The 24,363-nt window shown below is 51.5% G+C and overlaps 1 protein-coding gene across 2 annotated transcripts in view; it reads right to left on the bottom strand.

The window, feature by feature from the left end:
* CSE1L (chromosome segregation 1 like) overlaps nt 1–24,363 on the bottom strand; it is a 154,823-nt gene that overhangs the window by 100,182 nt on the left and 30,278 nt on the right. For both annotated transcript variants that reach the window (XM_075350646.1, XM_075350645.1), the window contains exons 9-11: nt 2,820–2,912; nt 2,568–2,735; nt 2,233–2,362 (exon numbers count right to left, since the gene is read on the bottom strand). In XM_075350646.1, the coding sequence (XP_075206761.1) occupies nt 2,233–2,362; nt 2,568–2,735; nt 2,820–2,912 (391 nt within the window). The remainder of the gene's footprint in view (nt 1–2,232; nt 2,363–2,567; nt 2,736–2,819; nt 2,913–24,363) is intronic.

Here is a 24,363-nt window from a genome sequence, read left to right as displayed (position 1 = left end):
GGGATAACGTGTATCCTTAAGGTGCTTGGAAAAACGCTTATCTGGACAAGCTCGGTGTTTCTGGACTGCCTCTCTGAAGTCAGAGTGATCCAGAAACGTACTCAATGTACGCTTGGGAAACCTGAAACGGAATTTCTCCTGAGAAGCTGACTCCTCAATTGTAGGAGCTGGGGGAGAAATATCCAACACCTGATTGATGGTCGCTATAAGGTCATTCACTATGGCATCCCCATCAGGTGTATCTAGGTTGAGAGCGGCCTCAGGATCAGAATCCTGATCTGCTACCTCCGCTTCATCATCCAGAGAGTCCTCCTGCTGAGACCCTGAACAGTGTGATGAAGTCGAGGGAATTTCCCAGCGAGCCCGCTTAGGCGGCCTGGGACTGCGGTCCGTGTCAGAGACCTCACCCTGGGACCTATGAGTCACCCCAGGAGCACTTTGCTGCTCCAACTGAGGGGGGCCTGGGGTCAATGATTCAACAGTGCCCGGGGCCTGAGTCACCGGTCTGGACTGTAAGGCTTCTAGTATCTTAGCAGACCATTTATCCATACTCTCAGACAGTTTGTCAGCAAATACTGCAAACTCCGTCCCTGTCACCTGGACAGTGGTAGCAGGTGGTTCCACCTGGGCCACCAGTAGCAGAGGCTCCGGCTGAGTAAGTGCCACAGGGGCCGAGCATTGCACACAATGAGGGTCGGTGGAACCTGCCGGTAGTATAGCCGCACATGAGGTACAGGTTGCAAAGTAAGCCTGTGCTTTGGCACCCTTGCTTTTTGCGGACGACATGCTGTTGTCTCCTCTGAGTACAATCCAGGAGGGTATATAGCCAAAAATCAACAGTGCGACCGTACAGTGTAAATGTATAGCATATAAGCATATATATATATGTACACTTCGGCACTCAGTGGGGCCAGCACCACAGGTGCTGCTTACCGACCGCTCAAAGCGGTTGTGTGATCACCAGATTCCCTGCCTGGGCCTCCCAGAGCCGTGTTGTCTCTCCTCTCCAGCGTCAGAAGTGCTGACAGGAATGGCTGCCGGCGTTCTGTGGGGAGGAGGGGGCCGTGGGCGTGCCCTAGAAAGTGCGGGAATCTGATGCCCCACTGTGCTGAGTGAGGGGGGAGGAGGATACAAAGTATGCTCCAGCCCTCAGCGCTGACGTCCTGTGCAGCGTCCCGCCCTTCCCCTGACTGGCAGGCCTGGGGGCGGGAATATGCGATACTAGGCCGCAAAAGCCGGGGACTAAAGTTATAAGCGCGGCCGGCAAATAAGCGCGGTCGGCGCGGTAGTCCCCGGCGCACTAACACACCCAGCAGTGCTGCAGTGTGTATGGCACAAGCGCTCCATGCGCGGTCCCCCACGGGGACACAGAGTACCTCACAGTAGCAGGGCCTTGTCCCTGACGATACCCGGCTCCTGTCCAGCAGATTCCCCAGGGGCTGCGGAGGGAGCACGGTCCCAGTGCCTGGAGACCGATTAGGATCCCACTTCACCCAGAGCCCATTAAGGGATGGGGAAGGAAAACAGCATGTGGCTCCTGCCTATGTACCCGCAATGGGTACCTCAACCTTAACAACACCGCCGACCAGAGTGGGGTGAGAAGGGAGCATGCTGGGGGCCCTGTTATGGGCCCTCTTTTCTTCCATCCGACCTAGTCAGCAGCTGCTGCTGACTAAGATGTGGAGCTATGCGTGGATGTCAGCCTCCTTCGCACAAAGCATAAAAACTGAGGAGCCCGTGAGGCACGGGGGGTGTATAGGCAGAAGGGGAGGGGCTTTACACTTTTAAGTGTAATACTTTGTGTGGCCTCCGGAGGCAGAAGCTATACACCCAATTGTCTGGGTCTCCCAATGGAGCGACAAAGAAAAGGAGACATCAACTCCCCTTGAAGATAATAAAAAAAAAAAAAAAAAAAAAAAAAAAAAAAAAAAAACTTACAGCAGACCTATGGCCACTATGGAAAAATTGAGCCTAGGCAGATCAATACAGGACTGGTTAGATGAAGCAGGGGTTCTGGGAATTTCTGTATAGGAAGGGGCAGTAGCACTCCAGGTGACCACTAGGGAGAGAGGCAGGGTTAGTAATATATAAGTATAAGTCCGTACAGCACAACTAATGCAGAGTGCTTGGCTGACCACTTCAACCCCTTTATTTCAGTGATTGGTGGAGATCTCAGTCCCTGAACCCTCACAGATCAAAGCCTATCATTTTAGAAGATATAACTGTCTTTACCTCTGAACTCCATGTTGGGCACGATGACTTTCTCACAAATACTGGTCAATGTGCTTGGATCCTCAAACAGGTTCTTGTAGTGTGGGCGCTCACACACTGATGCCAGGAATTGGATGGCGTTGCTCACCAGCTAAGGATGAGAGATAGTTGCAGGGTTACTGCAAGCACTATTTCCCACATTTTGCCCTAGAGAACACTTCTCACACAGGAAAGTGCACCACCATAAGCTACAAGCAATCCAACCCTCCCCATCAGAAATCTGAAACAAGAACATTTTATTGGATCTTATTTTCGACATACATAAAGAGGATGGAGCAGAAAGTGTGAATATTTACCAAGTCATATTTAACTTCCTGACCAGTAGTCACCAGCAGGTTCCATATGGCAGTGACGAAGCGTGGCAAGTAGGCCTGGAACTCTTCATCATATTTCTGTGCGTATAGAGCAGCGTTGTCACAGATCTGTGACTTTAACAATTCCAGCAACCCGGCCTCCTCCTCATCCTGCAATACAAGATGCACAGAATCTTGTTATGGGGCAGAGAGAAGATTGTATAAAAAGCTGATGGAGAGCCATACAGGACTCACTTCTGTTTGCAGCAACTTATTGTCAAGAGTCAGAAGACTGTGGAAGTTCGTCATCCAGGTTTCCATGTTATCTTCAAAAAACTCAGGGAGATCCTAAAAAGCAAAATACTGCAGTAAGAATGAATTAAAAAAAAAAAAAAAAAGTGTAGCATTGATCTTAATTGATTTTCAGGACCACAGGTAATTTATGGCCACTGGATGAGAGCCTTGAGATCCAACTATTACCTAATGGCAACCGCAGCTCTTACTTTGATGAGCCGGCCTAGCACGAGACATGTGGGTCACGCTGCAACAGTAATGTTGCACCAAGCCAGCTAATTAAAAGAAGAGCCATAGATGCCATTAGGTATTACATAATTGTTAAGGCTCCTGTCCAGCATGCGCAGATTACAGACGTGGCCAATAGACCAGGTGTTGCAAATCTATTTGCACCCACTCGAAAACAGAAGATTTTGGATACCTACACTAAAACCTCTTTCTTGGGAGTCTTCATTGGGGATACACGAGATCATGGGTGTATGCTGCTGACACTAGAAGGTTGACAATGCAAAAATAGCTCTTTCCCAGCAGAATATTCCCAACAAATGGCATAAAGATAATCAGTGAGTGAGAAAGCAGTAGGAAAAGCAAAGCAAGAACATATTGAAGTAACAGTCAAACACAAGTTGTAGCAACTCAACACAAGGACAGGTGAGGTGTCCTCCAATAAAAGGTTCCAAGAAAGATTTTACTCCAAGTACCCAAAATCTTCTTTTCTCTATCACTTCATTGGGCACTCAGGAGACCATGGGATGTCCTAAAGCAGTCCCAATGGTGGGTACAGGGTAAAACCCCCAAGTCTGAGCTCGGACCACTGCGAATTGCAGGTCCTTTCTAATTAAGATCGTATCTGACGAGGCGTAGGTGTGAACCCTGTATAATTTTGCTAAGGTACAAATTGAAAACCAGGTAGCAGCTTTGCTCAGCTGTGAAACAGAGGTCTGATGCTGGACAGCCCAGGAAACCCTCATAGCGGAGTGAGCCATGAACTTCAGTGGGTGTGCTCTGTCCTTAATCCGGTAGGCTTCCAGGATGGCAGACCGAATCCAGCGGGCAATGGTTGATCGGAGGCGAGAAGTCCACTGCGATGACAATTTGGAATCACAAAGAAAGAATCCGTCCATCTGAAAGTTGTGCGTGGCGATTTAGAGGCGTAGAGCTCTCACAAAGTCTAGCTTATGCAGCAACTGACCCCGAGGGTGACAGGCAGGACGAAGGGAGGACAATATCTTTGGTTGTGGGGAAATGAGGAAACCATCTTCGGAAGAAAGGATGGGGTTGGACTCAAGACCACCTTTTGCCCTGGTGGGACACCAGATAGGTGGAACACCAGATAGGTGGAGTGGCAGGAGATGGTCGCAAGCTCGGACAGTTTAATTGAGGTGATAGCTACCAGAAAACTATCCATCAAGGAGAGGAAGGTTGAAGAGACCTCTCATAGTGTTTCGAATGGGAACCTCTGAAGGACTTCTAGAATGTGGTTGAGGTCCCAAGACTACCGGAGGCCAGTAAGGTAGCGCAAAATGTGTGACACCCTTAAGAAAGGTTCTGATCTGAAGATGAGAAGCCAGGTTCCTCTGGAAGAGAATTGAAAGCGCCAAACTCTGACCCTTGAGAGCACAGAGAGAGAGGCCAAAATCAAGGCCCACCTTCAGGAAGGACAGCAGGGAAGATAAGGAGAAGACCATGGGGAGGATTGGCTAGCTTTGCGCCTGTGTTAGTAGGTCTTTCATGTGCGATGGTATATAGGAGAGGAAGAGGGCTTCCTTGCCTTGATCATGGTCTAGATGACCTGCTTGGAAAGACCAGGAAATCTTAACATTGCAGCTTCAACAGCCGTGCCGTTAAAATGAGAGCCTGAGAATTCTGGTGGAAGAGGGGAACCTGTAAGAGGAGATCTTAATGTTCCCATGGAACGTCCATGAGGAGGTGGATTAGCTCCGTGTTCAAAGTTCTTCTCGGCCAATCTACTACACAACTATGACGGGCACTCCTTCCACCTTGATCTTATTGACAAGGCTGGGGATCAGCGGTAGAGGAGGAAACAGGTATGGAAGGGAGAACTGGGACCAGGAAATTGCCAGTGCATTGGAGTCAATTGCTAGAAGATCACATCCATCCTGAAGTGGCGGAGGCAGATGCATCCAATTCAACAATTTGAGGTCCAAGATGGTTCAAATGGATTCATCTTTCTTTGGAACTAAAGGCTTAAATAGAAACCTGAGAAACGCTCCTCTGGGGAAATGGTATTGACAACACCAGATCTGAGGAAAGAATCAATGGCCCTGAAGAACCTGAGAATGAGAGAGAGATTCTTTGGAGGACATGATTCGAAGAAGCGGGAGTGGAAAACTATCTTGCAGCCGTAAGTGACGACGTCCCGTGCCAAGCGTCGTTGACTACTGAAAGCCACTCGTTCCAGAACAGGAGGAGGTGACCGCTCACCTTGAGAGTATTCCCAGGTGGGTACGCCTCATCATGCTAAGGAGAATCTGTTGGAGCTGGACGACTTGTTCTAGTGACTGTGTGATCACCAGGCAGGAACTGGCTTGAAGGAGGGCCTCCTTTTTTCCTGGTGATAGTTGTTCCTGGCTGGGAATTGGCAAAAAAAGCAAAATCGAGCATTGCAACTTTTGTGGGGGGTGGGGGGGGGGCATTTGGGCCGGAAGCCCAGGAAGGATAGTCTAATCAGGGCCTTCTTGGGTGCTGAATCCGCATTCCATGCCTTCAGCCATAAGGCTATGTGCGCACGTTGCGTACAGTTACTGCAGAATTTTCTGCAGCGATCTGAAGAGCACATGTGCGCTTCAAATCGCTGCAGAAAATGTCCGTAGAGAAAAAAAAAAAAAGCCGATTCCATGCGCTCTGCCTGCAGCTCCTGCCATAGACAGAGCAGGAGCTGCCGGCAAAGCGCACGGAAGAAGTGACATGTCACTTCTTGAACGCAGCGCTTCAGGCAGCAGCCGAAGCGCTGCGCTCTAAGACGCCACGTGCGCACGGACCCTGCACAATCTCCATAGACTGCGCAAGGGACGCAGGATGCATGCAGTTACGCTGCGCTACAAAGCGCAGCGTAACTGCATGAATTACGCACACGTGCGCACATAGCCTTAGACTGTAGAATGTGATGATAATGCTGGCCGCAACGGCACAGCAAGCGGCTGCATACAGTTAGCCGATAGGAGGTATTTTTCTAGGCGTGTAATCTTGTCCTCTAGTTCGGAAGTGGGAACGCCCGATAGAATACCCTAGAACAGAAGGAGATGGAGATATGGAAGATGAGCTGGTACGTGCTCGCTTCTTAGATCTCTTGCGTTGTCTGCCATGTCGTAGATAAAGGACTGGAGAATCCGACTTACTCTGGGAAACGAGTGGGCCTGGACAGTAGTTCTATGACCAAAAAAAAGAGAATTTTGTTTACTTACCGTAAATTCTTTTTCTTATAGTTCCGTATTGGGAGACCCAGACCATGGGTGTTTAGCTTCTGCCACCGGAGGACACACAAAGTACTACACTTAAGTGTAGCTCCTCCCCCTGAGCTTATACACCCCCTGGTGAGCAGACCCAGCCAGTTTAGTGCAAAAGCTGAAGGAGAATAGCCACCCACAAGTAGAACAGAGCAAAAGCCGGAACAACCGGAGACTCTGTCCACGACAACAGCCGGTGATAACACGCGGAACAAGAAAACTGCCAACAGGCAACAGGGAGGGTGCTGGGTCTCCCAATACGGAACTATAAGAAAAAGAATTTACGGTAAGTAAACAAAATTCTCTTTTTCTTTATCGTTCCTTTGGGAGACCCAGACCATGGAACGTTCCAAAGCAGTCCCTGGGTGGGAAATAAACCGAAAAAAGGCAAGAAGTAGGCAGAACCTAACTTCACAAATGGGCGACAGCCGCCTGAAGGATGCGTCTGCCCAAGCTCGCATCTGCCGAAGCATGAGCATGCACTTGGTAATGCTTTGAAAAGGTATGCAGGCTAGTCCAAGTGGCAGCCTGACAGACTTGTTGAGCCGTAGCCTGGTGCCTGAAAGCCCAAGAGGCACCAACAGCTCTGGTCGAATGTGCCTTGATCCCCGGCGGGAGAGGCACCTGAGAACTCTGGTAGGCGTCCGAAATGGTCGATCTAATCCAACGGGCTAAGGTCGGCTTAGAAGCAGAGAGGCCCTTGCGCCGACCTGTGGTTAGCACAAAAAGAGAAGTACACCGCGAGACACATAGATCCGGAGCGCACGCACCAGATCCAGAGTATGCAGCGCTTTTTCAAAGCGATGAACAGGAGCCGGACAAAAGGAAGGTAGGGTAATGTCCTGGTTAAGGTGGAAAGGAGAGACCACCTTAGGAAGAAAATCCGGAGTCGGACGGAGAACCAACTTGTCTTGATGAAAAACTAAAAAAGGTGACTCCGAAGAGAGCGCGGCCAAATCAGAGACTCTCCTGAGGGAAGTTATGGCCACCAGAAAAACCACTTTCTGTGAAAGACGATGCAAAGAGACCTCCCTAACAGGCTCAAAGGGGGGCTTCTGCAAAACCGTGAGAACTAAATTAAGGTCCCAGGGATCCAAGGGCCGCCGGTAAGGCGGAATGATGCGAGACGCGCCCTGCATGAAGGTGCGGACCTGAGCCAGCCGAGCGAGACGCCGCTGGAACAGAACTGACAGAGCTGAGACTTGTCCCTTGAGAGAGTTGAGGGACAGTCCTAGCTGCAGACCGGACTGTAGAAAAGACAGAAGGGTCGGCAACGAGAATGGCCAAGGAGGATGGTCAGCAGAGCGACACCAGGACAGGAAAATTTTCCAAGTCCTGTGATAGATCTTAGCGGAGGAAGACTTACGGGCCCGAGTCATAGTGGAGATGACTTCAGGAGGGATACCAGAAGCCGTCAAAATCCAGGACTCAAGATCCACGCCGTCAATTTGAGAGCCGCAGAATTCAGGCGGAAAAACGGACCTTGTGAGAGTAGGTCTGGACGGTCCGGGAGATGCCACGGCATCTCTACGGACAGATGGAGCAGGTCTGGATACCAAGCTCGCCTGGGCCAGTCCGGTGCAATGAGGATGACTCGACAGCCCTCCATTCTGATCTTGCGCAGAACTCTGGGCAAGAGAGCTAGAGGGGGAACACGTAGGACAGACGAAACTGGGACCAGTCTTGAACCAGTGCGTCCGCGGCGAATGCCTGAGGGTCATGGGAGCGAGCCACGTAAACGGGAACTTTGTTGTTGTGACGGGATGCCATTAGGTCCACGTCCGGAGTGCCCCATTTGCGGCAGATTGACTGAAACACTGCCGGGTGCAGGGACCACTCGCCACCGTCCACGGTTTGCCGGCTGAGATAATCTGCCTCCCAGTTTTCCCCGCCTGGGATGTGGACTGCGGATATGGTGGACTTGGAGTTCTCCGCCCATTGAAGGATGCGTTGTACTTCCAACATCGCCAGGCGGCTGCGTGTCCCGCCTTGGTGATTGATGTAGGCAACCGCTGTCGCGTTGTCTGACAGGACTCGAATGTGCCTGCCCGCCAACAGGTGGTGAAAAGCTAGGAGAGCTAGAGGCACGGCTCTGGTTTCCAGCACATTGATTGAAAGGGCTGACTCGGACGGAGTCCAAGTGCCCTGCGCTCTGTGGTGGAGATATACCGCTCCCCAGCCGGATAGACTGGCATCCGTGGTGAGAATCACCCAGGACGGGGCCAGGAAGGAGCGCCCCTGGGATAGGGAGAGAGGCCGAAGCCACCACTAAAGAGAGCTCCTGGTTTGTGGCGACAGAGCCACTAACCTGTGTAAGGAGGAAGGCCGCTTGTCCCAACAGCGGAGAATGTCCAGCTGCAGGGGGCGCAGATGGAACTGGGCAAAGGGAACAGCCTCCATGGACGCCACCATTTGACCCAGCACCTGCATCAGACGCCTGAGGGTATAACGGCGGGGCCTCAGCAGAGAGCGCACCGCTAGCTGGAGGGACTGCTGTTTGACTAAGGGCAACTTCACAAGTGCCGTCAAGGTCTCGAACTGCATCCCTAGGTACGTGAGACTCTGGGTCGGAGTCAGAGTGGATTTGGGCAGATTGACCAGCCACCCGAATTGAGCTAGAGTGGAGAGAGTGAGCGAGACACTCCGCTGACAGTCTGCGCTGGATGAAGCCTTGACTAGAAGGTCGTCCAGGTAAGGAATCACTGCCAACCCCTGGAGGTGCAGAACTGCAATCACTGCTGCCATGACCTTGGTGAATACCCGAGGGGCCGTGGCCAACCCGAAGGGGAGAGCCACGAATTGGAAGTGATCTTCTCCTACTGCAAAACGTAGCCAACGCTGGTGTGACACTGCAATTGGCACATGCAGATAGGCATCTCTGATGTCGATGGATGCCAGGAAATCCCCTTGGGACATAGAGGCAATGACTGATCACAGAGACTCCATGCGAAAGCGCCGCACCTGAACATGCTTGTTGAGAAGCTTCAGATCCAGGATGGGCCGGAAGGTACCGTCCTTTTTGGGAACTAGGAAGAGATTTGAGTAGAAACCTCTGAACCGTTACCGGGCGGGAACCGGTACAATTACTCCATTGGCCTGTAAGGCTGCCACGGCCTGTGAGAAGGCGGCGGCCTTGGAGCAGGGGAGAGTTGAGAGAAAAAATTGTTTGGTGGACTGGAAGAGAATTCTATCCTGTAGCCGTGGGAGATGATATCTCTCACCCACTGATCGGAGACGTGTTGAAACCAAGCGTCGCCAAAGTGGGAGAGCCTGCCACCGACTAAGGACGTTGCTGGAGCGGGCAGATAGTCACAAGGAGGCTGCCTTAGTGGCAGCAGCTCCTGCGGTCTTCTGTGGACGCGCTTTTGGGCGCCAGCTGGATTTCTGGTCCTTGGCTGAGTTAGCGGACGAGGCCGAGGGCTTAGAGGACGACCAGTTGGGAGGAACGAAAGGAGCGAAACCTCGACTGATTCCTACCCTGGGCAGGTTTCCTGGCTTTAGTTTGAGGCATTGAAGTACTCTTCCCGCCAGTAGCTTCCTTAATAATTTCATCCAGCTGTTCTCCGAACAGCCGGGACTCAGCAAAAGGGAGCCCAGCAAGGTGGTACTTTGAAGAAGCATCTGCCTTCCACTCTCGAAGCCACAAGATTCTGCAGATAGCGAGGGAATTGGCCGAAGCCACCGCAGTGCGGTGAGAAGCCTCCAGCATGGCAGACATGGCATAAGATGAAAAGGCCGAAGCTTGGGAAGTTAAGGCATCCATTTCGGGCATAGATTCCCTGGTGAGGGAATGCATCTCCTCTAGAGAAGCAGAGATGGCCTTGAGAGCCCACACTGCTATAAAAAGTCGGAGAAAACGCGGCCCCCGCCGCTTCATACACGGATTTGGCCAGAAGGTCAATCTGGCGGTCAGTGGAATCCTTAAGGGAAGTGCCATCAGCCACCGACACAACGGTCCGGGCTGCGAGCCTAGACACCGGAGGGTCTACCTTTGGGGACTGAGCCCACTCCTTGACCACCTCAGGTGGAAAGGGAAAACGGTCATCAGAACCACGCTTTGGGAAGCGCTTGTCAGGACAGGCCCTGGGCTTGGTCACAGCGGCCTGAAAACTGGAGTGGTTAAAGAACACACTCTTTGCTCTCTTAGGCAAGGTAAACTGGTGCTTTTCTGCCAGAGAGGGTTGCTCCTCTGATACTGGTGGATTGAGATCCAGTACAGAATTAACAGAAGCAATCAAGTCACTAAGATCTGAGTCACTTTCGGACAGATCAATGGGGCACATGGAGTTAGCCTCCTAGCCCCCTGTAAAGGCATCCTCCTCATCCTGCGAGTCAGCTCTGGAATCAGAGCCACGGGAGGAGGAGGGAGAGGGAACCCTGCGTCTCTTCTTAGGAGGACGGGGTCTGGGCCCTGATGATGAATCCTCTGTGAGCTCCGGTCCTGAGGGACCCCTAGCAGCAGAGGCACCCTGTGAAGGGGGCTGATGCATATTCATCAACGTCCTGGACAGAAGTCCCATGGACTCAGCAAAAGACTGGGAGATAGACCTAGAAAAGGATTCTACCCAAGCCGGGGGTTCAGCCACAGGAGCAGGAGCAGCCTGAGAAACCACTGGGGGTGAGACTCCAGGCTGTGGCACCGCCAAGTTAGAGCAGGCATCACAATGTGGGAAGGTGCTCGGTTCAGGCAGCAGGCGCTTACATGCAGCGCAACAGCATAAAGCTTTGGGGCCTTGCTCCTCGTGTGAGGAGCGGGATCTGGAGGGCCCTAGAGACCTACAGGGGAGGGGACACACACTGCAGTGGGGAGTGTCCCTCCCCTGTACAGAACGGCCGCCGGGAGGAGCCGAGCCTGACCCTCTGCATGAGTGACATGCGAGGGCAGTGAAACAGAAACTAGGCCTCCGGCGAAGCCGGGGCCTAAATTTGAGCGGCGCTGCCGACACGCAGGCACCATCGGCGCGGTTCTCAGGCAACAGCTAGAGAACCCGCCGGAAATGTCAGTAAACACAATAAGCACACTCTCCCCCAACAATAAAGTACAGGGACCCCGAAATCTAAACGTCTCAGGTACTTAGCTTGCTGAGACGCAGGGCCAAGTCCCTAGGGATTAGTGCTCCGGTCCAGCAGGGTCCTGAAGGGCTGCGGATGGAGACTGGTCTCCTGCCAAGCATGGAGACCGTGCTGGCTCCCACTTCAAGCCAGAGCCCAGGAGGGATGGTGAAGGAGCACGGCATGTAAGGCTCCAGCCTAGAAATCAACCTTACAACACCGCCGACACAGTGGGGTGAGAAGGGACATGCCGGGGGTCCAGACGTGGACCCCACTCTTCAATCTCGTTCCAAAAGGAAAAAAAATCATATGAGAATGCATGTGTGGATGTATGCCTCCTGAACACAAAGCGATAAACTGGCTGGGTCTGCTCACCAGGGGGTGTATAAGCTCAGGGGGAGGAGCTACACTTTTAAGTGTAGTACTTTGTGTGTCCTCTGGAGGTAGAAGCTAAACACCCATGGTCTGGGTCTCCCAAAGGAACGATAAAGAAAAAATGTCTATGATATCTTGGTTATGTCGGTGACTGGGAGAGAGCTACGGCCCACTCGGGGGAGGAGGCATGTTCTCGCTGCAGGGAGTGGGTATTCCTAAGGCTGGTTTCACACGTCCGTGTTTAATCAGGTACCATTCACACGCATGGTTATGGTCACGCGTGTGACACCCGTGTTTACATACATGTGACACGTACCGGGTAAAACACGTGTCTCTGTAATGAAAAGATGTTCTATATTTACCTGTATCCAGCGATGCTGTCTCCGGCTCTGCTGCGTCCCGCTCCTCATCCCCGCTCATTATTTTCATTGATTATTCACTGCCTGAGGTTCTGGAAGCCGGAACATCGCGGGGACAGGCTGGGTACAGCACAGCCGAGGACAGCATCGCTGGGGACATCGCCGGTGGCAGGTGAGCATACAGCAGTTTGTGCAGTGACATCCAGGGACTCATCAGGGTTCCCAATGAACTCTCATGAATCCCTGGAAGTCACCAGCGTGACACTCGCTGTAACGCAGTTGTGTCATCAGGAGGTCATCAGAGTTAATTGGGAATCCTCCTGGACGTCCCTGAACACACACTGCTGGCAGGATACTCACCTGTCACTAGCGATGTCCCCAGGCATGCTGTCCTCGGCGACGCTGTCCTCAGCGGTGCTGTCTCTTTTGCTGTCATTGCGATGCCCCTGCTCTCAGCTGCTCAACGCGGTGAATGATCAATGAAAATAATGAGCGGGGGTCAGGAGCGGGACGCAGCAGAGCCGGAGACAGAATCACTGGATACAGGGAACTATAGAAAATCTTTTTATTTAAAAACCCGTGTTTTCTCCGATACGTGTCACACTGATGTCACACGGATCACATCAGTGTGCGGTCCGTGTGACATCCGTGCTGCTGGAGAAAAAACGGGCACGTCTCCATGTGAAATAGCGGGACCACACGGTCCGTGTGAAAACACGGCCATGTGAGAGTGCACAATAGGGTAACATGGGTACATGTGACATCAGTGTTAAAAACGGATGTCACACGTACCTAAAACACGGTCGTCTGAAACTAGCCTAAGGGGTAGGCATAGTGAGTAGGCTTTAATCTAGGCAGAGGAATGAGGTCTGACCAGAGAGAATCTTCTAGTGACAAGAACAGCAGGCAAAGTGTAGTAAAAAAGCCAGAGAATGAGAGCGTGACTCTCATAGGTTAAAACGAAAGAAAGAAGTCCAAGTGGGAACTAGGGATAGAGATAACCCTGGTTCTGAAGCCAGTGACCCTGAAGAGCTGTGGAGACTGTGATGCAGGTTGAGTGTAGAAGGACCGAGTAGACTGCAGACGCGGAGAATTCGGCATGTAGGAGAGAAGACAGCGCCGAGGAAATAGTGGCGACAGAAAGGGTGAGCAGAGTTCCCGCGCATCAGGGGGAAAGACGAGCTCTGAAAGGCTGAGAGTGGTGGGCAGGGCACACAGGGGAGCCAGCGCAACTGATTGGCCAAAACAGGATGGCTGGGGCGGGGAAGGGAAAAACAGGAAATAGCAAGGACTGCTCTCTCATCCCCCTTTTTTTTTTCTCTCTCTCTATCCTTTCCTATCAGGAGCAACTCATTCGCCTAGGACCAAAGGAGATACCTGTTTTGAAGCTACAGGTTCTGTCTTCACTCCCTGCACCGTCTGGCTCTGAGTGGCAAGTGGGCAGGGTTATGATGGCAAGAACCAACTGCCAGGGAGCCCCAAACACTCATATGTTAGGGTCCTGCCTCGTAGACCAGACTTAGACCAGAGAGCATACAGTAGTGATTAAATTCCACACTGTGCTGGCGATCTCTAGGTGGAATGACAGAGTGAAACAACTCCATTCTGTTGCCCAATCAAGCCATATCTGAAAGAAAAAAGGGAAATAGGCAGTGGAAAAACCATCAATATAAGGTAGAAATGGAGCTGGGACCAGCCCAGTGTCCACCTCCTACTGACACTAAGTTCAAACTCATTATCTCTGTGTCAGTTGGAGGGTGTATACTGATGTGGAGAAGCTAAATATTTTTGCATAGTGTCAGCCTTCTAGTGGCAGCAGCATACAGCCATGGTCCCGTGTCCCGCAATGAAGTGATAAAGACATTGAAATATTCAGCCTCCAGGGCCTGCACGGAATAATTCAAACCTACAGTATATAACACATACTCTACCAAATCTAACAAATATTTGCCCGCAAAAGAGACTGACATGAATCGATAACCCATAATATATAAGACCGCCATGCTACCACTAGTGCAATAGCAAGAATGATAACATAAGTCACAACTCCAAATTTACCAGTATATCTTTATGTCTGGACACCACACCTAATAATGAGTGCAAATTCCAGATATAACTTCTTACAGGTCATCACATGCTCCACTTTCTAATCCCCAAAAGTGTATGCGATAACGTGATATTCCTAACTGCATACATGTTTCACTGGGAGCATGTATATCATTTTAAGAGCACCGTCAAGCCGAGATCTACCAAAGAGCTCCAGAGAAAATGTGAAAGGACAGGTGGTAAGTGAGCTCAGTATCCAGGACATACATCCTCCCTATAAGCACAATGACCCATTCACCTTTTTGAATTAAATATATATGGCTACACTGATTTTGTTCGTGTGGTGTGCAAACTATATAATGATATTTTGTAAATTAATTTTTGAACAATTTTCATGTTGTTTCAGTAGTTGTGGTCTGAATTAACGCTCCTTGAAAAACATTTTTTTCCACCTCATTGACTGCATATGTGTATTAAATTAAAATATTTGCACTTTAATTATTTGTCCCTTAGATCACATACTGTATATGGACTCATTTAACCCCTTAACATTCTAGCGGTCATAATGTTACAGCCCGCGGTCTGCCGCCGGCAGCATGCAGTGATCGGCGCACATCTCAGCTGATTTTCACAGCTGAGATGTGTGCCTGCTAGGCATGAGCAGAATCGTTATCTGCTCGTGCCATTTAACCCCTTAAATGGCGCTGTCAATATGACAGCGCCATTATAACGGCATAGGCGGTAAACTTCTACTTACCTGCCTATACCGGAAGTCACGTGACGTGATCCCGTGACTTCCGGTGGTTGTCATTGTAGCACAGGGTCATGTGATGACTCCTGTACTACACATGAATTACTTTCAGTTTCACTTGGCCCGGGGACGAAAAAAAAAAAAAAAAAAACTAAAAAAGTTTAAATCACCTCCCTTTCGCCCCATTGAAAATTAAAGGGTTAAAAATATAAAAACACACACATTTGGTATCGCCGAGTTCAGAAACGCCCGATCTATCAAAATATAAAATCAATTAATCTGATCAGTAAACGGCATAGCGGCAAAAAGATTCAAAACGTCAAAATGACTTTTTTAGTCGCTACAACTTTTGCGCAAAATGCAATAACAGGCAATCAAAACATAGCATCTGTGCAAAAAAACGGATTTTTGTGTACTCACCGTAAAATAGTTTTCTCTTAGCCATCATTGGGGGACACAGGACCATGGGTGTTATGCTGCCTATCCATAGGAGGACACTAAGTAGATGCAAAAGCATAGCTCCTCCTCTGCAGTATACAACCCCTGGCCGGGCCAGGCAACCTCAGTTTTAGTACACAAGCAGTAGGAGAAAAACCAGTAAAAACTTCTCAACAGAGGAACATGAGAAAAGAAGAGTCATAACCAAATAAGGTACTGAGAGAACCAAGGCCCAACAGGGTAACAGGGTGGGTGCTGTGTCCCCCAATGATGGCTAAGAGAAAACAATTTTACGGTGAGTACACAAAAATCCGTTTTTCTCTAACGCCTCATTGGGGGACACAGGACCATGGGACGTCCTAAAGCAGTCCATGGGTGGGAAAAAAAATAAAAGAAGACAACACAACCCAAGGACTAGGAACCAGTCCCAGACAGCCTGGAGCGCCTACTGAGAGAGGCGCTCTACTGCCGTTTGCAGAATTTTCCTACCCAGATTTGCCTCAGTTGAAACCTGGGTATGGACTGTAATGCTTTGAAAACGTATTTAGGCTAGACCAGGTCGCAGCTTTACAGACCTGTTCCACTGAAGCCTGATGCCGAATGGCCCATGAAGCGCCAACTGCTCGCGTGGAATGAGCCCGCATCCCACTAGGAATGGGCTTGAGTTGCAAGTGGTAGACTTCCTGGATCGCAGAGCGAATCCAGCGAGCCAGAGTCGCCTTTGAAGCTGCCTGTCCCTTCTTAGGCCCCGCAGGAATGACGAACAAAGAGTCCGTTTTCCTAGAGGGGGCTGTCCTGGATATGTAATATCTGAGAGCTCTGACGAGGTCTAACGAATGCAGAGACCTTTCCACCCTATGAACCGGGTGTGGACAAAAGGAAGGCAGAACAATGTCCTTGTTCAAATAAAACGGGTTAAGAACCTTTGGAAGGAAATCTGGACGGGGGCGCAGAACCACCTTGTCCTGGTGAAAGATCAGAAAAGGCTTGCGGCAAGAGAGTGCTGCTAGCTCCGAAACCCGTCTGATGGACGTAATTGCCACCAGGAATGTTACCTTCCAGGACAGAAGAGCAAGGGAGGATTCCTTGAGGGGTTCAAAGGGAGACCTCTGGAGACCGTCCAGAACGAGGCTGAGGTCCCATGGTTCCAGCGGCCGTTTGTACGGTGGAACTAGATGGGAAACGCCCTGGAGGAAGGTCTTGACTTGCGGTTTTTGAGCCAGGCGGCATTGGTAGAAGATTGAGAGGGCTGAGACCTGCCCTTTAAGGGAACTGAGAGCCAACCCCGCTTGAAAGCCACACTGTAGAAAGTCGAGAATTCTGGGGATGGCTATAGGCATAGGCTGGACGTTAGTTTCCCTGCACCATGAAAGGAAGATTTTCCATGTGCGGTGGTAAATGCGGGATGAAGCAGGCCTTCGGGCGCTGATCATGGTGGAAATAACCGCGGGGAAGAATCCCGCTCTTGTTAATACCCAGGTCTCAATGGCCATGCCGTCAGCTTCAGGGCTCTGGAGTTCTGATAGGAAATGGGCCCTTGGGTCAGCAAGTCTGGGATGTCTGGAAGGCGCCACGGTGCGTCTGCGAGCATTTGTACTAATTTGGCATACTAGGTGCACCTGGGCCAGTCCGGTGCTATCAGTATCACCGGGACTCCCTCTGCCTTGATCTTCCTGATTACCTGCGGCAGCAGGGGTAGAGGTGGAAATATGTAAGGCAGGCGGAATTGGTGCCAGGAGCAGACTAGAGCATTCGCGCCCATGGACTGCGGGTCGTGTGACCTGGCTATGAACGCGGGTACCTTTGCATTCAACCTTGAGGCCATTAGGTCCACGTCTGGTGTGCCCCAGCGAGTGCAGATGTGTAGAAACACATCTGGGTAGAGAAACCATTCTCCGACGGCCAGGCCTTGGCAACTTAGAAAGTCTGCTGCCCAGTTCTCTACCCCCGGTATGTGTACCGCTGATATCACTGATCCCGACGATTCGGCCCAGCTGAGGATCTTGTGGGCCTCGAAATAAGCCACTTTGCTGCGGGTGCCCCCCTGCCGATTGATATAGGCTACAGCTGTCGCATTGTCCGATTGGACTCGAATCTGACGACCCGCTAGCAGAGGGCAGAACGCTTTGAGCGCGAGGAAGATCGCGCGGCGTTCCAGGATGTTTATGGGTAGGAAAGACTTCTGGGGCGTCCAACGTCCTTGAGCAGTGTGGTGCCGGTACACTGCTCCCCAGCCTAGGAAGCTGGCGTCCGGGGTCAGGACCAGCCAGTTACCTGGGAGAAAAGATCTCCCCTTCGATAGGGATGAGGACCGAAGCCACCAGCGGAGTGCGTACCTGACTGAAGGCGTCAGGTGAAGATGTCTGTCCAGGGAGAAGGGGCTCTTGTCCCAGGCCGCTAGAAGGGCTAGCTGCAGTGGGCGGAGGTGCAGTTGAGCAAAGGGTACTGCTTCCATAGCTGCCACCATCCTGCCGAGCACTTTCATGCTGAATCGAATGGAGCGAGACGGAAGACGTAGAAGGCAGCGTACCGCTCGTTGAAGAGCGATCGCCTAGTCCTGAGGGAGAAGGATCAAGCCCCGACGGGTGTCCAGGGACATGCCCAGGAAGGTGATGGATCGTGATGGGATCGGGGATGATTTGTCCAGATTCACTAGCCACCCTAAGCGGGATAGGGTGTCCACAGTGATCTGTACGCTGGTTGAGCAGTCGCGGAAGGAGGGGGCCTTGATGAGGAGGTCGTCCAAGTAAGGGAGAACGACTACTCCCCTGGCGTGAAGGACGCTCATGGCGGCCGCCATGACTTTGGTGAAAACCCTTGGTGTGGTGGCAAGGCCGAAGGGTAGAGCTACGAATTGAAAGTGGGAGTCCTGAATTGCGAAGCGGAGGAACTTTTGGTGATCTGGGGCGATGGGTATGTGCAGGTAGGCGTCCTTGATGTCCATGGAGGCGAGGAATTCCCCTTCGACCATGGATGCAATAATGGACCTTAGGGACTCCATTCTGAATCTCCGTACGTGCACATGTTTGTTTAGGTGTTTGAGGTCCAGGATGGGTCGAACTGACCCATCCTTTTTGGGGACCACAAAGAGGTTGGAATAAAAACCCCTGAACTTCTCGTCGTCTGGGACAGGTATCATTACTCCTGCTGTTTGGAGCGAGTGGATTGCTGAGAAAAAAGCTTTGCGTCGTTTGAGTCTTTGGGGGGTTTGAGAGAAAGAATCGACTCGGGGGTCGGGTCCGAAATTCTATGTGGTAACCGGAAGACACAAGGTCTCGCACCCATTTGTCGTCTGAGGCGGCAGCCCAGATGTGATGAAAGAGCCGCAGTCGACCTCCTACAATGAGTGTGTCTTCCGGGGCGCCGAAGGAGTCATGAGGGGGAAAAAAATGTTGTGGCCGAGTCTCCCTAGTCCTGGACTGTTTCGGTCTAGGCTGCCATGACGAAGTGGGTTTCGGGGAGAGCTGAGAAGGTCTGTCCCTGCGTAGTCCGCGGCTGGTGGCGGGGACAGCACGGGATGTCGACCAACCAAATGAGTTCCGAAAGGAGCGGAATGAAGACTGTGGACGTCTGGTGAAGACGTCCTGGACTTCAGCTGGGGGAGGGAGGTACTCTTTCCTCCCGTGGCGTCAGAAATGAGCTTGTCCAGACGTTTGCCAAACAATCGGTCTGGAAAAAAGGGAAGGCCCGTGAGAGACTTCTTGGAGGCAGAGTCCGCTCACCATTGTCGGAGCCAGAGAGCTCTACGGATGGCTATGGTATTTGAGGCGGCAAACGCTGCGCAGGTAGCAGCATCCATGGAGGCCTGCATGAGTTACTCCGCCACAGCGGCAATTTGAGCTGTTACCTCTGTGAAGGTATGAGTGAACTGTGATTCCTCAAGCGAAGTGTTAAGGGATTCTGCCCAGACCGAGATCGCCTTTGCGACCCACACAGCGGCAAAGGAAGGCGAGAGGGAGGAACCCGCAGCCTCAAAAGCAGAGCGGGCGAGGTGCTCCACCTGTCAGTCTCTCGGGTCCTTGATGGAGGAAAAATCGGGTAAAGACAGGAGCGTCTTTGTGGTAAGGCGGGAGACCGGGGGGGTCGACCGAGGGCGGATCGGCCCAGCCCTTAGGGGCAGGTGAGGTAAAAGGGTACCGGGACTCCATGAGTTTTCGGTTACCGAAGCGCCTGTCAGGCTTGTCCCTTTGCTTTGTGAGGATATCCTGAAACTCTGGGTGATCAGCGAAAACCTTTTGGGGTTTCCTTGCCCTCTTAAAGGAGACCGCATGGTCAGTGGTAGTGGATGGGGGATCCTCCACATGCAGAGTTTGGTTGATTGCTGCTATAAGGGAGTCTATTGCAGTTTGATCATCTGGGGAGGCTGAAACCAAGGAATCCTCTTGGTATAAACAGCATTCTCCCTCCTCCAGCTCTTCAGAAGCCGTGGAGCATGTGGGACAGCCTGCCCTGTGTGCTCCCGAGGGAGAGCCCGCTGGAGACACTTGGCCGTGTGCTCTTTTCCTGATCCCTGCAACCGGTGAAGCATGTGCCCGGATTACCTCAGAAGGATCCTCCATAGGGGTATCCTCAGGCTGCGTTTCGTCCAGGGACCCAGAAGGGTGTGGAAGACGACATTGCATAGCCAGCACCAGGTTCTGTGACAGTTTTTCCATGGATTGGGACAGAAACTGTGCCCATTCCGGTGGGCTGGGAGCCCTAGGCTCTGGGCTGACTGTTGCGGCGGCGGTGGCAAGGGGGTCTTGGGGGGCTATAGGGGCACAGGACTCACAGAGAGAAGAGGTGTATTTACGTGGTAGCTCAGCATGGCAGGCAGTGCAGGCTGAATAATAGACTATGTGGGCCTTAGCACTCTTAGTGCCCTTAGAATTCTGCATGTTCCTAATAGGAGTATGCCAGGAGGGGGCGCAATGGTCAGCAGAGCTACAAGTGAAGCAAGCACCTCACCAGAATCAGCCAATGGCCCTGTCCTCAGGAAGGATTAAGCTCTATGGAGATCTTCGCACGCTTTCCTGGGGGGGCGGGGCTTATCGCGGCTGCAGGGGGGGGCAGGGCTTAGCGCTAAAAGAGCGCAAAGATGAAATCAGTGTGCCCCCCCCTGCTGTGGGTAGTAAAAAACGGCGGAAGAAGGGAATTTTGTTTACTTACCGTAAATTCCTTTTCTTCTAGCTCCAATTGGGAGACCCAGACAATTGGGTGTATAGCTACTGCCTCCGGAGGCCACACAAAGTATTACACTTAAAAGTGTAAAGCCCCTCCCCTTCTGCCTATACACCCCCCGTGGGATCACGGGCTCCTCAGTTTTAGTGCCAAAGCAAGAAGGAGGAAAGCCAATAACTGGTTTAAAAACAAATTCAATCCGAAGGAATATCGGAGAACTGAAACCATTCAACGTGAACAACATGTGTACCCGAAAAAACAAAAAGCCCGAAGGAAACAGGGCGGGTGCTGGGTCTCCCAATTGGAGCTAGAAGAAAAGGAATTTACGGTAAGTAAACAAAATTCCCTTCTTCTTTGTCGCTCCATTGGGAGACCCAGACAATTGGGACGTCCAAAAGCAGTCCCTGGGTGGGTAAAATAATACCTCGTGATAGGGCCGTAAAACGGCCCTTTCCTACATGGGGGCAATCGCCGCCTGAAGGACTCGTCTACCTAGGCTGGCGTCCGCCGAAGCGTAGGTATGCACCTGATAATGCTTGGTAAAAGTGTGCAGACTCGACCAGGTAGCCGCCTGGCACACCTGCTGAGCCGTAGCCTGGTGCCGTAATGCCCAGGACGCACCCACGGCTCTAGTAGAATGGGCCTTCAGCCCTGAGGGAACCGGAAGCCCAGCGGAACGGTAGGCTTCAAGAATTGGTTCCTTGATCCATCGAGCCAGGGTGGATTTGGAAGCTTGCGACCCTTTACGCTGACCAGCGACAAGGACAAAGAGTGCATCCGAGCGGCGCAGGGGCGCCGTGCGGGAAATGTAGATTCTGAGTGATCTCACCAGATCCAACAAATGCAAATCCTTCTCACATTGATGAACTGGATGAGGACACAAAGAAGGTAAGGAGATATCCTGATTGAGATGAAAGGGGGATACCACCTTAGGGAGAAACTCCGGAATTGGGCGCAGAACCACCTTGTCCTGGTGAAACACCAGGAAGGGAGATTTGCATGACAGCGCTGCTAGCTCGGACACTCTCCGAAGAGACGTGACCGCTACTAGAAAGGCCACTTTCTGTGAAAGGCGAGAAAGGGAAACATCCCTCATAGGCTCGAAAGGCGGCTTCTGGAGAGCAATTAGAACCCTGTTCAGATCCCAGGGCTCTAACGGCCGCTTGTAAGGAGGGACGATATGACAAACCCCTTGCAGGAACGTGCGTACCTGAGGAAGTCGTGCTAGGCGCTTCTGAAAAAATACAGATAGCGCTGAGACTTGTCCTTTAAGAGAGCTGAGCGACAAACCTTTTTCCAAACCGGATTGCAGGAAGGAAAGAAAAGTAGGCAATGCAAATGGCCAGGGAGAAACTCCCTGAGCAGAGCACCAAGATAAGAATATCTTCCACGTCCTGTGGTAGATCTTGGCGGAGGTTGGTTTCCTAGCCTGTCTCATGGTGGCAATGACCTCTTGAGATAATCCTGAAGACGCTAGGATCCAGGACTCAATGGCCACACAGTCAGGTTCAGGGCCGCAGAATTCAGATGGAAAAACGGCCCTTGAGACAGCAAGTCTGGTCGGTCTGGTAGTGCCCACGGTTGGCCTACCGTGAGATGCCACAGATCCGGGTACCACGACCTCCTCGGCCAGTCTGGAGCGACGAGGATGGCGCGGCGGCAGTCGGACCTGATCTTGCGTAGCACTCTGGGCAACAGTGCCAGAGGTGGAAACACATAAGGTAGCCGGAACTGCGACCAATCTTGAACTAAGGCGTCCGCCGCCAGAGCTCTGTGATCGTGAGACCGTGCCATGAAAGCCGGGACCTTGTTGTTGTGCCGGGACGCCATTAGGTCGACGTCCGGCATCCCCCAGCGGCGACAGATCTCCTGAAACAAAGCATGAAAACTGAGGAGCCCGTGATCCCACGGGGGGTGTATAGGCAGAAGGGGAGGGGCTTTACACTTTTAAGTGTAATACTTTGTGTGGCCTCCGGAGGCAGTAGCTATACACCCAATTGTCTGGGTCTCCCAATGGAGCGACAAAGAAAGGGAGCTTCTGATAGTTTTCCTCCCTCTCCCTCCAGTCAGCACACAGCTTGTCACTGGTGGTTATCAGCCGGCTTTTCTGCTAGAGCAAATAAACAGAGCAAATAAACAGTGCGAGTCCCTGAGCCCTCCCCCCTGCCACCGGGAAATTATCTGCAGGACTTTCTGCAAAAAGGAGTGACTTCCCCCCTCCTCCAGCCAGCGAGCTAGAGAAAAGTTAACACTGTGTGTGCAGGATCCTTGGGGCTCTCCTGTAAATGTCCTGGGAGCCTTCCCTGCAGCGTCTTTTCTCCCTTTGTCTGGAAAACCAGTCAGGGGGGATCTCACCTTAAAACACTGCTTCAGTCCAGGCAGTGAAAATAGAGTCAGCTTGCTGTGTCCGGTCACACCGGTGCCATATTCAACTCAGAGCCTGCAAAGAGGGGCTGAGGAATTGGGCTATAGGGGCACAGGCCTCTACCCTGGGCTTTGGAAAATCGGTGTCTGTGGAACCCGTCGTCCAGCCCAGGATCCAGCATCGCAGGAGGGGGTAAGTGGAGGCGACACTCCACGTTCCCGCCCGTTGATGGTAGTGGGAGATTGGTCCCAAAAGGATACCGTCGCCCTCAAAAAATAACAAAACCTTGAAAGGAAGTGCCTCCTACAGACACTAAGCTAAAACTGAGGTTGCCTGGCCCGGCCAGGGGGTGTATACTGCAGAGGAGGAGCTATGCTTTTGCATCTACTAAGTGTCCTCCTATGGATAGGCAGCATAACACCCATGGTCCTGTGTCCCCCAATGAGGCATCAGAGAAATGGTACAGTTAAAAACGTCAGCTCGAGACGCAAAAAATAAGCAGTCACTGAGCCATAGATCCCGAAAAATGAGAACACTACGGGTCACGGAATATGGCGTAAAACGTGCGCCACTTTTTTTGGACAAACGACCACATTTTTTTAACCCCTTAAATAAAAGTAAACCTACATATGTTTGGGGTCTACGAACTCGCACTGACCTGAGGCATCACACCCACACATCAGTTTTAACATATAGTGAACACAGTGAATAAAATCTCAAGAACAATAAGCACTTTTTTGCAATTTTTCTGCATTTGGAAATTTTTGCCGTTTTCCAGCACACTATATGGTAAAACTTATGGTTTCATTTAAAAGTACAGCTTGTTCCGCAAAAAAATGAGCCCTCACATGACCACATTGACTGAAAAATACAAAGAAGGGAATTTTGTACTTACCGTAAATTCCTTTTCTTCTAGCTCTTATTGGGAGACCCAGACAATTGGGTGTATAGCTACTGCCTCCGGAGGTCACACAAAGTATTACACTAAAAAGTGTAAGGCCCCCTCCCCTTCTGGCTATACACCCCCCGTGGGATCACGGGCTTACTCAGTTTTAGTGCCAAAGCAAGAAGGAGGAAAGCCAATAACTGGTTTAAACAAATTCACTCCGAATAACATCGGAGAACTGCAAACCGTTCAACATGAATAACATGTGTACCCGCAACAAACCAAGAATCCCGAAGGACAACAGGGCGGGTGCTGGGTCTCCCAATAAGAGCTAGAAGAAAAGGAATTTACGGTAAGTACAAAATTCCCTTCTTCTTCAGCGCTCTATTGGGAGACCCAGACAATTGGGACGTTCAAAAGCTGTCCCTGGGTGGGTAAATAAATACCTCTTGATAGGGCTGCAAGACAGCGCTCCCCTACGGGGAGGCCACTGCCGCCTGCAGTACTCTTCTACCTAGGCCGGCATCCGCCGAAGCATAGGTATGCACCTGATAATGTTTGGTGAAAATGTGCAGACTCGACCAGGTAGCTGCCTGGCACACCTGT

This window comes from Anomaloglossus baeobatrachus, chromosome 5 (assembly GCF_048569485.1).
Source record: "Anomaloglossus baeobatrachus isolate aAnoBae1 chromosome 5, aAnoBae1.hap1, whole genome shotgun sequence".
Lineage (NCBI taxonomy): Eukaryota > Metazoa > Chordata > Amphibia > Anura > Aromobatidae > Anomaloglossus > Anomaloglossus baeobatrachus.
This window is presented reverse-complemented; position numbering and strand designations above follow the sequence as displayed.